Raw genomic sequence first — 12288 nt, 5'->3', positions numbered from 1 at the left:
TGTTAGTTGCAACCCTAGTCACATCCCTCTTAGTGCATCTATAAGTTTCTGTGTTTGTGAGAGGAGACACATTTTCTCGGCTTTCACATGTGTGATCGTTCAGTCCAGGCAGCTTAACACGCCATTTATTTTAATTGAGTGCTGTGATGTAAGTGTGAAATGATTTGCGCAGTGACACATGCACATTTTCACTCAGCATAATGATCGTAATCTGCATGTAAAAACTTGAACATCTTTCGGCACAGGTAGTGTTGAAAGGTAACTTCATCTTGAATTCTTCTCTGTTACAAAGTTGTTGTTATCCTTTAACAAAATGATGTCGTTGTAACTAAACTAAATCCCAGAGTTGGAATCTCAACAACTGACCACCAAGTTTTATGCTGATGTTGTTGCAACAGAAGTTGTTGTAGCAGTCTGAAGTTGCCATGGGCAAGACAGATATTTCTGTCTCTGTAATTCATCTCGCTGCTTGTCCTCCTCCTCCTCCTCCTCCCATTGAATGGCTGTGGTTTGTGGTGGGAAAATCTCCCTCGTTTGTGTGTGAGCCTGTGTCTGTCTATGTGTGTGTGTAATATGCTGTTGTAGAGTATTTTTGGGTATTGTTGGTTGTCAGACCGCAACACTCCGATGGCATTGAGGCTTTCTAAACCTTCTAGACTGTTTCTCACACAGAGAAAGCAACCTAGATTCAGTGATAATGCAACACAGTAAATATGTAACATGCCTGGAACCACTGGAGAGTTTTGTGGCATCATTTTATTGTCACAACCATCAAATTATAAATGCATGCAGCAGGGTTTTTTGCGGTGTTGAAAGGGTAACACTAACTAAGGAAACGCCATTTCGTTTTGTTATCCGTTCGTAGCCAAACAGAATATTGTTGTTAACACAGAGCTAGACCACACACCACTGAAAGCAGAATCAGCCTCTTGCCTGGAGACGACTATGAACTCGCCGGCTTTTACAAGAACAAATTGAGACTCTGTGCCGTGTGACAAGAAAATTAAATTGGATTACCTACATTTTTTTTTTTTTTTTAAGAGGCAGCTGGTATTTTTCTCCTGCAAAGTTCTAATTTCCTGACAAACTTCTGATTATGTGTGAGCACTTGCTAACCTAATGTTTTGCTGTTGTGTTTGTTTGTACAGACAGGAAACCAGCACATATACCAGCCCGTTGGCAAACCAGGTAATAGACAAGCTTGTAACCCTCAAATTACAAGTCACACAACCACTACTGTGTCATCCTATTTTCTCTTTATGTCTGTTTATCTCTAAACGTATGTGTGTCTGACATAACTCTGCTCACTCTTTGTATACGGTCACTGACTCTCCCTCCACCAGTGTTTCTGTCTGTTGCACAGCAGATAGTGTCAGTGTGTGTGGCAGAGTTAGCAGTCTGTTGCCACAATATGACAGATCTGAACTCTGCAGCCTGTTGGCTTGCAAGCAAGCAAACCAACCTCTGTTTATATGGATGCAGACTGCATGTCAGCCTCAATATATTGTGTGTTTGGAGCCTTAGCTTAAAATAGTTTTGCAGAGGGGAGAGTTTGACTGACATGTTTACATCAGGTTCTGCATGTTCTCTGTACTCAATCATTTTTCCTCACACAATGATTATTGAATAGATTGAACTGATGTTGAGCTGAAACAATTAGTCTCTTATATCAGTCATTTTTTTGGCAACTGTTGGCCATAACTGTTTCAGTTTTATCATGCTAAAATGCCAAATATTTGCTTTCCAGCTTCTGTTTTATATTATTTTCAATGAAATCTTTGAGTTTTGGACTGTTGGTCAGATGAAACAAGACATTTGAAGACATTTTTTTGCAAGCCAATGCTCACATTGATACTGATGTGAGCTACCACAGTGTGTAGATTTGTAAGCAACTGTAAAAGAAACTGTAGAAATATTTTTCACTTTCACATGTTGTGTCCTGCAGAGCATGCAGCCCCCCCAAAGAAACCCCCCCGACCTGGGGCCCAGAGCCAAGTGGGTAGTCTGGCCTGTCTAAACACCGGGGACAGTTACAACGATGGTGTGAAGGTACATATGCTCTCACACACACAATGACACACAACCCCCCCCCCCCCCCCCCAAAAAAAAAAACCACTGTTCACATATAGTATATACATACAGATATAAAAACATATACTTATTAATATATAGAAACAAATGCCAGCCATAAGAACAGCTTTACACATCCAGAGGTTACAACATTTAACACATATACACATTGCATGTTTTTGAATGCTTAAAGCATTAATATTTTCCCTTTTTTTCCCCCCTCTTTTTGTTTGGCTGCTCCCTCTCTCCCTCCCCTCCTCTTCCTCCTCTGCCTTACTGTTGACCCATAGCCTTGGCGGGTAAGCAGCACACTGTCTGTGTGTGTTTACTGTGCGTCTTGTCTCCCACTTAATCACACTTCAATTCATTTTACGCTCTTCTTCCTTCTTTAATTTAGCAATCTAAACAAATGTGACAACACATCAACATATTTCATCCCTGCGGTTCTCTTTGTCGTATTAATACCAGGCTGGTCTCTTGATTCAGTCGTGTTATTTTTCCTCCTAAAGCTAACATGCAAAATGGTTTTCTTTGTTTTCTTACACTAACAATATTACACCGTCAATCACACTGAAAATCCTTCAAAATTAATTTACATAAATGACAGTAGAAGACTTTTTGAACTAATTACACAATTATTATTCAGTTTTCAATGTTAGAGTGAAGAACTAATAAACTGATGATGGAGTAAGTACGCTGAAGGTGACGGTATTTCGCTGTCAGTCTGGCTTCTTTGTTTAGTATTTTCCATGTCAACCACATTCTGCCCACAGGCTTAAAAGTGTGTTTTGTGAAATATTTATTTATTTTTCTTCAGATGAGCTTTTCAAGCAGTGGTAGCCAGCCATAATGTGCATGAGGGTCAATCCCTCAGAGCTTAAACAGTGTTTGATTGAATGTGCAACAGTAGTCAGTAGTGTTCAGACAAGATGTTGAAAAGGCTGATAGAACAGAAAAATGACAATGTTGAGAAACACAACATCAGTATGTTTAAGGCGTGAGTCATGCCTTATAGGTTTTGAATTAAATTGTAATGAATAATACAAGTATGTGGTTGTGGCTGTTTGCTGCTGACATCTAGTGGTCAAAATAGATAACTACATTTAAAAACATCTGTCCACCGAGAGTCAAAGCATGTCAGAGATCCAAATAACTTCCTCAAATACCGATTCATCTATCACTAATTTATTAATTTACTCATTCACCTCATTCACACAGTTTGTTCTTTGAGAGGTTACTGTGCTCTGTAGTAGCTACTTCTCTTTGTCATTCTTTAAGTGGAAATAATCCCACTTTCTACCACCTCCAGATGTGCTGAATGACAAGTGATCCATAGTTAAACACCAGCATGATTCTTGCTGAGTTTTTACAAGCAGCTGTGTTCATAAATGTTAGGATGTCGTGTTAGTAGGAAGGTAATTGTTTTCATCTGCATCTTCATCAACCTGTTTTCAGTGTCGTTCTGTAGGTGTTTTTTTTCACACAGTAAAACCTGCCACTCATTGCTTTCTCTCGTCATTCAGCTGCAGCCCCAAGAGATAAGCCCACCTCCCACTGCCAATCTGGATCGCTCCAACGACAAGGTGTATGAGAATGTGACAGGGTTGGTCAAAGCTGTGATCGAGATGTCGAGCAAAATTCAACCAGCTCCTCCAGAGGAATATGTTCCCATGGTCAAGGTAACTGAGACACAAAGGCACATTTATCTCAGTCCTCAGTCAGTGTTCTTATTTCATTTATTATTGATTTTCAATTTTCTGCAAACCTTGAGTTTAAAAGCATCAAATGTATTTCTGTTCATACAGTTTTATATGATTTCATATATTATTTGTTCTCAGAGGGCAGAATTCTTATATTGAGTTTGTGATGAAAGATTGATGATTCAACTGTTATTCAGACTCCGCAAATCTCCGCAAACTGGTGATTTAGTAATTGAAGTGTCTTTTCTTCTAAACACATTAAATAGGTCATAAATGGATTTCTAAAAAATGTGTAAAAAGCATTTCAACCATTTAGATTTGTAGCGGTATAAATACATTCAGCACACACTACTACTACTACAGTCTACAGTTAGCCAGTTAGCTGGGTTAGCCACCGAGCTAGCCGCCGAGTTAGTCACCGAGCTACCAGCTGAGTTAGCCGCCGAAAGCTCTCAGACCTAGCGTCCATGTTTCGGGTAGAGGTGGTGACTTAGATTGACAAGTGACACTTGGTAGGGGGCGGGGTTCAGCGAACTTGGCGGGCACGCCCACAGTGTTTGGGAGCAGAGAAAGAGGCTGATTTTTACATAACTTTGAAGCCTAATTTCATATATTTGGCAATTTTAATCATTCAAATTTGGCAGGGTGTTTAACAACACACTTTTCTGTGGTATGTCAACCTCAGAACATATATTTATTCTTACTTTACGCAGACTTTAAGCTGAAAAAGTTTTTTATTTTTCGTGTTCAGTTTTACAGGAAATATATCTGAATTCTGGTTACTGGTGTTTTCTTAATCACTTTTTCATTCGTTTTTTAAAGTTTACATACAGAATATTTTTTGGAATGCCTTGAAATATATTTTTTAATATTATTGCTTGTGTCTTTTAAGGATGTGGGTCTGGCATTGAGGACATTATTGGCCACAGTAGATGAGACCCTACCGCAACTTCCAGCCAGTACTCACAGAGAGGTAAAAACACAATCATTAGTCTCTGTTTATAATCTATCTTGTGTGTTTTATTGTTTTTACTCATACTTGTACATACTTGTACTCTTTTTTTTTTACAGATTGAGATGGCACAAAAGCTTTTGAACTCTGACCTGGCGGAGCTGATTGGAAAGATGAAGTTAGCCCAACAATATGTGATGACCAGGTGGGTACACATACTAACATCACAATATAGTACAAGTAGTTAAATTTCACTGACTTATCCTTGAAGTCATGACACAAGATGCATGTAATAGACACATACTGTCTTGTATTTTATTAGTTATTGGTTGGACGGAGGTATCAGGATACATTATTTTTCCATTACAAGACACTAATAAGTGTCCCATTTCTATTGAACCATTCATCCAATCGACTCCACACTGTATGGGGTATGGCAGGGGACCCAAGAGACTTCAGGGTCAAATATGGTGTAATTTGGATAATATTAATTAACTCTGAACACACCAGCGAGGGGGGCACAGGGCAGAGTTCCAGGTCTCTGGCAACTGACTCCTGCATGTCAGGGAGACTTAATATAAATGTGTGTTTGTGGCTGTTTGTTACTGCCACCTAATGGTCAGAATAGATAACTACATTTAAAATCTGTTCAGGCGTGACTGAGTTTTTAATCAAGAATGGGTGCTCTGACCTTGTGTCTAGACAGAAAACGTAGCATTAGCCAAGCTTAACAGATCAGCAGCAGCAGCGAGTAACTACACATTCATTCATTTTACTCATTGTGGTACATTGTTGAGTGTAGGTATTTGGAAGTACTATTATTGTCTATTATTTAAAGTCACTAAGTTGCTTTAATGTTGTTCTATTCCTCCGTTCATTAGTAAAATCTGTGTATTTTGTGCTGCAGTCTTCAGCAGGACTATAAGAAGCAGATGCTGACAGCAGCTCACGCACTTGCCGTCGATGCCAAGAATCTGCTGGATGTCATCGACCAATCTCGGCTCAAGATGATGGCCCACTCCCGCCCACACTAGCCCCACATCAGCTGAGCCGGTCTGCTATTTGACAGACAGACTCAATATGGTTACTGTTAGCAGCGGAGAACTAAAGACTCCTGGATTAGTGACGTCAGCCGTTACTCCTGATGCGTGAGAGTTGATGGAGCTGACAGCTTTACATGAAAGGAAAAAACAGTGGTGTCTGATATTTTGACAACAGTCTGTGAAGAATCATTAGTTGTTGAATCCTGTGTACGCCGAGGTAATCAGTTCATTTGGGATTTAACTCTCCACCACTGTGACTGTTCCTTAGTACAAGAACAGAGCAAAAACTATTCCTGAATCAGGGACTTGGCAGCTTCACTCTCTCTGGACTGGAATATAAATAATAATGAGTGGTTAGGTTCTGAATTTACTGACATCGGCCTGTAATTGAGTGGAATACAACTTTAAAGAAAAGCCATCAGAAGCTGATTGACTGAGTTTGACCTGCAACGTATCTGTAAGAACCTGAACAGCACCAATATGAGCATAGTCCAACGGGGGAGGACTAAACATCAGCCAGTCACAGCTGGCAGCAGTCAGTAGGTTTGTTGACATCATGAGTTTTGGCACCTGGATGTGAAACTCCTTCCTGAGTTGAAATACCTCCACATCGCCATAAATCAGTGGGCAGATAAAACCTTTCAGCTTTCATGGTTGTGGGCGGATGATTCGAGAAAATTTACCATAAAGGCAACCTCAGTTTGGTCTCGGAAAAGCAGCCTCTGTTCACCCTCCGTTGCTCCTCCTTTCACTCTCTCTCTCTCTCTCTCTCTCGATCTCTCTCTTCCATCCGTTCCCGGCTTTCCTCCGTTTCACCAGGTTTTATTTATAGACTCAGAAATTGCAGAGGAGGAAACGAAAGGAGAGACGAGAAGAGCAGATTAAAACCTGTGGAATATCTCTCCTCTCCTCTCTCCTTTTCTCCTCTCTCTATGCTGTCACTTTGCTTTCCTTTCGTTCTCACTGCTCCTCTTTTCCTGCAGTCTTCCTCAGCTCCGATCTGAGCAGGTTTTTAAAGACTCCAAAAATGTGAAGAATCCAGCTGTGTCATGCTAAACACCACAGACAGGAAACTCCCTACTCGCACTCTATCTTAGTGTACTCTTTTTATCGGCTGGCTCCATGTTTTGTTTTGTTTTTTGTTTGTTTTTTTGTGTTGTTCTGAACAGTCGCAGGTCATAGACTTCTTCCTCTATACTGAAAACTGTTTGTGACGTGGAATACAAGCAGATATTCAATCCCAGCATTGACACTGATGAGCAGAGAATAAAGAAGTTGGCACATGAGGGTTCAGTCCTCAGTCCCAAATGGGTGCATACTTTCTGCTCATCTTAAAGGAAGAGGAGGAGTGGACATCTTCATCATTATCATCCTGGGCAGGATCATGTCACTCTGTCTCTCTCCTCGCCTCCTGCCTACAGTCCCAGTATCGTCCAGTTTGTTCCTCGTGTGAAACTGGTGTCTTTAACTGTCCCCTCACCCACTGGTGTCACAAAGTGATTTCCCGGGAACACAAACCAACCACACAACTGGAACCTTTTTGTGCTTTGAGTCCCAGTTTCTGTCAGGTGTAACACTTTCAAGATGTCCCCCGCCTGGTCTCAGTCCTGACGACAGTCCCCAGGGAAACAATCACACACACAAATGAAATGTGGAGCCACATGACTGGAACTCGTCTTGTCTTGCAGACACAAAACACTGAACTGAACTTGCAGCAGAACACTTGTGTCTTTGTTAATACTGAACCCACATGGAGTATGACGTACTGCTATGACATGTACTGGTGACTGTACCAGTATAGCATGATATACTGGTATGGTGAAGAGCATATTTGCACAGCACCAAAAAAAGAATCTGATTTGTTTCACCCTATTTTACCCAGATTTGATTTCTGTGTTTAGCCAGCAATGAAACTATCAAATCCTTGGGTGTTATAGGGATAAAAATGTAAAAGAAAAACAAACAAACAAACAAAACAATCTATTTTATCTCTTTGTTGTTGCGTAAATCTGCTCATGTTGGTATATTGTAAGCTATACTGGTGTGTATCACTGGTAAATTGTACAGAACTCGTACTAGTAAACACTGGTTTTTATTTTGTCTTCTGGGCTAAATCAGCCATCTTGTTAAATAGGAGGAAAAAACAATGAAATAAAATAATGCTGAAATCAGACTGTCCACATTGTTATTCCATGATAGAGATTTATTTGATACTGTTTCTTTTCAGGTTTTATATCTTCACTATTAACAGAGGTTTTATTTCATGTACTTTGGCGCTGCGATCCATCTTGTATCTTTTTTTAAATGTTAAAAAAACATCCACAACACAAATGGACATTTTTCCTTGTTCTATAGATTAAGTTCAGAGTCTTGATGTTGTATTTGGAAAGGAAACAATTCAAAGCATATTGACAAATGTAATGATGTATTTAGGCAAATCATACTGTTGTACATACTAGGATAGGTTTAAGTCTTCAAAAAAACTTTTATGCTGAGTATGGACAATCTGTTAGAACATTCAAGCTTTCAGAAGAAATAAAAAATCTACATTCAGTGAGAGTCAAAGCAATAATACATCATAATCTAGCAAGTATTTTTAAACATAACATTCACATACAACAGTGCAACCACAGGGCGAACAAGCTGCTATAAGAAATTAATAATAAGAGCTGGATATGTGTACAAAATGTTTACACACCAGCAGCAGAGTAACTTGTTTCATAGCTTTTGGCAGATGGGCTTCATCTCCTCTGACCTCAAAATGACAGCAGCAGACATGCAGCTGCAGTTAGAAGCAGCACTGATGTGTGTATGTGAATGGACTGTCCTTTGCTGAAGTTACACAAGTTAAAGCTGCTGCAGCAGTTGACTGTGTTTCCATCTCCGTTTAAGTCGACTGAGGCGGTCGCTGCGGCTCCACTGCATGTGCTCCTGCTGGCACACTGCTTCACTATGGCTTTCACTGCACCTGAACAACACACACAAACACAGCAGGATGTTGACTCAAGAATTTGAGCACTTTGATAACAGCAATTAATTAAAATGGCCTCTATCAAAGATTTCTTGAAGACTCCTCAATAATCCAAACAGATTCTCTTCTAACTATTAAGGGAATTTTAAGGGAAACATTTAGATTCAATAAGACATTTAAGGCATACTTCAATCCAGCATTTCTGTATGTTTTTGATTAGAAAACTGATATTGTGCATTAATTTTTACCTAGAGTGTCGACAATAGTCATGCATGTGTCCAGCGGTGCCTGACACTCCTGTGTGTTCTGGTTGCATTGTTCATTGGTGGGAGAAGAACTGCACACATAGCAGTCCAATGACAGACCTACAAATGTGAGGAAAACACAGTAAAAACAGAGACGGGAGTTGAAGTCAGACTGAAAAGAAATGTTGAAAAAGAATTGTAAACAGATGAAAATAAGGTGAACACAAGTATTCAACACACAGAGCTGTTGAAATCAGTTGAAAATGTCCTATGAAGACTTTGGGCTTGCAGAGGTTTGAGGAAACAATTTTGCCTGAATAACTGAAAAATAACATTTAGCACACTATTATTTTCATATTTTGGATATTGTTATTTGAGTAATATTGGTTAGTGATGACTAAATCTAAAGGAAAGAACCAGGAAAATGTTTTATTTATTCATTTAATCTCTCGTTTTACATCACACAGTCACTACATTGTTCTGGAGGCATTTAGATTAGATTAGTTTGAAAAGCAGTTTCCGTGACAGATTATTTTCACTCAGGCATTCATACAGAAGGAGAAAATTATAGAGAGAGTTTTATGATGCACTATAAAGTCACTTTAGAAATCCCCCAGAATAGAAAGACAGCTACTGCAAACAGAGTATTGTTAAAACTTGCCAGACTTGCTTCTGTAATTACTGAGTATTGCACACTGTTCTTCCCATTCAGATTTTATAGTTTTGCTCTGTTATGTCATAACGCATCTTAAGTTTGGTATGCATTTGCACTATACTCTGATTAGTTCCAAAAAATTGCTCTCATACATTTATATGAACATTTCTTTTTTCTGTAGTGCATAGTTACAAATGTTTAAATACCAGTTACATTAATTATCTGTGGAGTCACTGAAACAATAAATACATGAATCTAAACTCAAGACACAATTTATCTTGACATTATTTGTCAAGATGAAGAAGATCAGTACTCTATCACTGCAGTTTCATCCAGTCTTTTATTACTTTGGATGAATTCTGTTAATTTGCTCGTGTATACTGTAGTATAGTATCTCACAAAAGTTAGTACAGTAGTTATTCTGTCAGGTCAATCACAATTCTCCTGAGTTTATGATATAAAAGAAACTATTTCATTGAAGAGAAAGTTGGCATAAAAACCTGATTAACTTTGATCACAACTAACTCATGCTGACTTCAGGAAGGAAGCAGGGATTTTAGATTGTTTCAGTATGTTTTAGGAGATTTTGTCACTGAGAATAATGCCCTAGATCTCCTACAAGAGTTAGACATAATAACGGCACAGCCTCTGGGCTAAGCCCCTGAAGTCCTGTTTACCATCCTTAGCCTGCCCTTGTATAAGAAAAACAGCAGTGGGCTCAGCTGTGAGAAAAAGCCTCTGACCTTTTTACCTGCAATGTGAGAAATCGGAGAAGCCTAAAGTCAACCCACATACCTGGAGAGACGAGGAGGGAGACAAGGACGAGGACGAGTAGCATCTTCATCCTGTGGCAGGGTCACAGCTGCTGACTATTTGTCACCTGAAGGTCTGCGGTCAAACCTGTGCCAGGCTCAGAGAGTGTGTGTGTGTGTGGCTTCTATTATTTGTTTTACAGAAGCAGCTCACTGCAGCAGTTCCACCCACATCAACCGCCATCATGGCATAAACAAAGCATTTCATACATGTAGTCTGTCATGTGTGTCTGTGTGTGTTTATGTGTGTGTGTGTGTGTGTGTGTGTGTGTGTGTGTGTGTGTGTGACATTCCTCGATCTTGCTTTGGTTTCACAGATACTTCTTTATTTATCTTCTGTCAATCTCAGAGCATGCGGTGCCACTGACATAAACCAGCCTGCTCTGTGATATTGACAGTAGATAAACAGAGGACAAGAATCTGTGATAGTTAACTTGCTTTTCTTTAGTCAGGAGGCAACTCCCTTTTCTGTTGAACAATGACCTCTAAACACAGAATGAGAAGTGTTCACAATAGGATAGAAACACAAGTGATGATTGTTCATATTTCCAGCCAAAGAAACAAATATATATGTCATAAATCATAATGTTGTAATCATCAAGTAAGCACAATATTTATTAGGATTTTAAATCCTCTAGAATAAAGTGTGGGCTTGTGTAAGAGTCTTCTTTACTGTAAATGAGGATTATTGTCCACATGGACTTAGACATAGGATTTTAGGACAGAAAATATGTTAAAAATATTATAAAAACTGACTCAACTCTACAACACACACACACACACAAGAGTGTACCTGACCCTCAACATCACTGACTGACCAATCATTTACCTTCAATAAACCCAGGACCCAGGAATTATTTAAAAAATATATTTTTGAAGTTATTTTGAGAATGACTGCAGGCAGTCTCGTCTTCCTCATATCCGTCATATCACATCTGTCCAGTGTTAACAGAGGAATCCACCAGCAGACACCTGCTGTAGCACATGTGGACAAACACATTTCTTAAAGAGGATTTTCTGTTGATTAATATTCATTCCCTGAGGCCAAACCTGAACCTTAAATAGGCACAGCAAAGATATTTAGGCTACTTATTCCTGAATTGCAAACACAACAAAACAAACACACACATGCAAAGCGTGCAAGCAACGTACAAAACTTCCTGAACAGAAACCAGTCAAGCATAACTGTTAGTCTGTTGTCTGGGCTGATCTGTCTCCTTGCACATGGCGATACAAACATGCACATCAGATCACACACACACACACAGTAGCTGATTTGTTCAAATTTAAATAAAGCTTTAAGGCAGTTAATTTTTTTTATTTACATTCCATGTTATAAAAAGTTAACAAGCAGGATATAATAGTCATTAAAAATATTTTAAATTCCTCAATTATTCTCCAGTTCAAGCAGGTAATTCGGCAAAGAAGCAGGAATTGGAAGCATAAGCACAATAAACAGAAATATGTGAGATTATCACTATGACCTCTGCGGGTAACACAGTTTTCTAATTGTGATGCACTAGCGAGCATATTTCTTAAACACATGCCATCCGGATATTGCAGAGAATGGTTCATTAGCTTGGATTTCTGCAGTGTCTCTTGGATGTAGTCTTTTTAAAATAGATGTACAGTACATTAACAGCAGAATACCCAGTATGTAATACATGATGATGGATATTATGACAAAATACAAATTAAACTGTATCTATTGACAGTTCAGATATACAAGATTATCCTCTACCTTCACTGTGTGAAGAGAAAACAATGCTTCATGCTGTTGGTCCAGTATGGTCATGTCCAACATTACATACTGGTGTCACCAAGCCACGCAATGTTCACA

At 39.1% G+C, this 12288-nt stretch overlaps 1 protein-coding gene across 4 annotated transcripts in view; it reads left to right on the top strand.

The window, feature by feature from the left end:
* LOC128365761 (focal adhesion kinase 1-like) overlaps positions 1-7880 on the top strand; it is a 40030-nt gene extending 32150 nt beyond the window's left edge. For 3 of the 4 annotated variants that reach the window (XM_053326329.1, XM_053326331.1, XM_053326332.1), the window contains 6 exons: positions 1149-1188; positions 1946-2049; positions 3594-3749; positions 4663-4743; positions 4842-4927; positions 5630-7880. In XM_053326329.1, coding sequence (XP_053182304.1) covers positions 1149-1188; positions 1946-2049; positions 3594-3749; positions 4663-4743; positions 4842-4927; positions 5630-5756 — 594 coding nt within the window. In that variant the 3' untranslated portion in view covers positions 5757-7880. Of the gene's footprint in view, positions 1-1148; positions 1189-1945; positions 2050-2360; positions 3417-3593; positions 3750-4662; positions 4744-4841; positions 4928-5629 lie in introns of those variants that run through there. The other variant, XM_053326330.1, reaches the window with a different exon arrangement.
* Positions 7881-12288: the final 4408 nt, after the last annotated feature.

Source organism: Scomber japonicus, chromosome 10 (assembly GCF_027409825.1).
Source record: "Scomber japonicus isolate fScoJap1 chromosome 10, fScoJap1.pri, whole genome shotgun sequence".
Taxonomy (NCBI): domain Eukaryota; kingdom Metazoa; phylum Chordata; class Actinopteri; order Scombriformes; family Scombridae; genus Scomber; species Scomber japonicus.
Note: the sequence above shows the minus strand (reverse complement) of the source record. Positions and strands in the feature narration are given on the sequence as shown.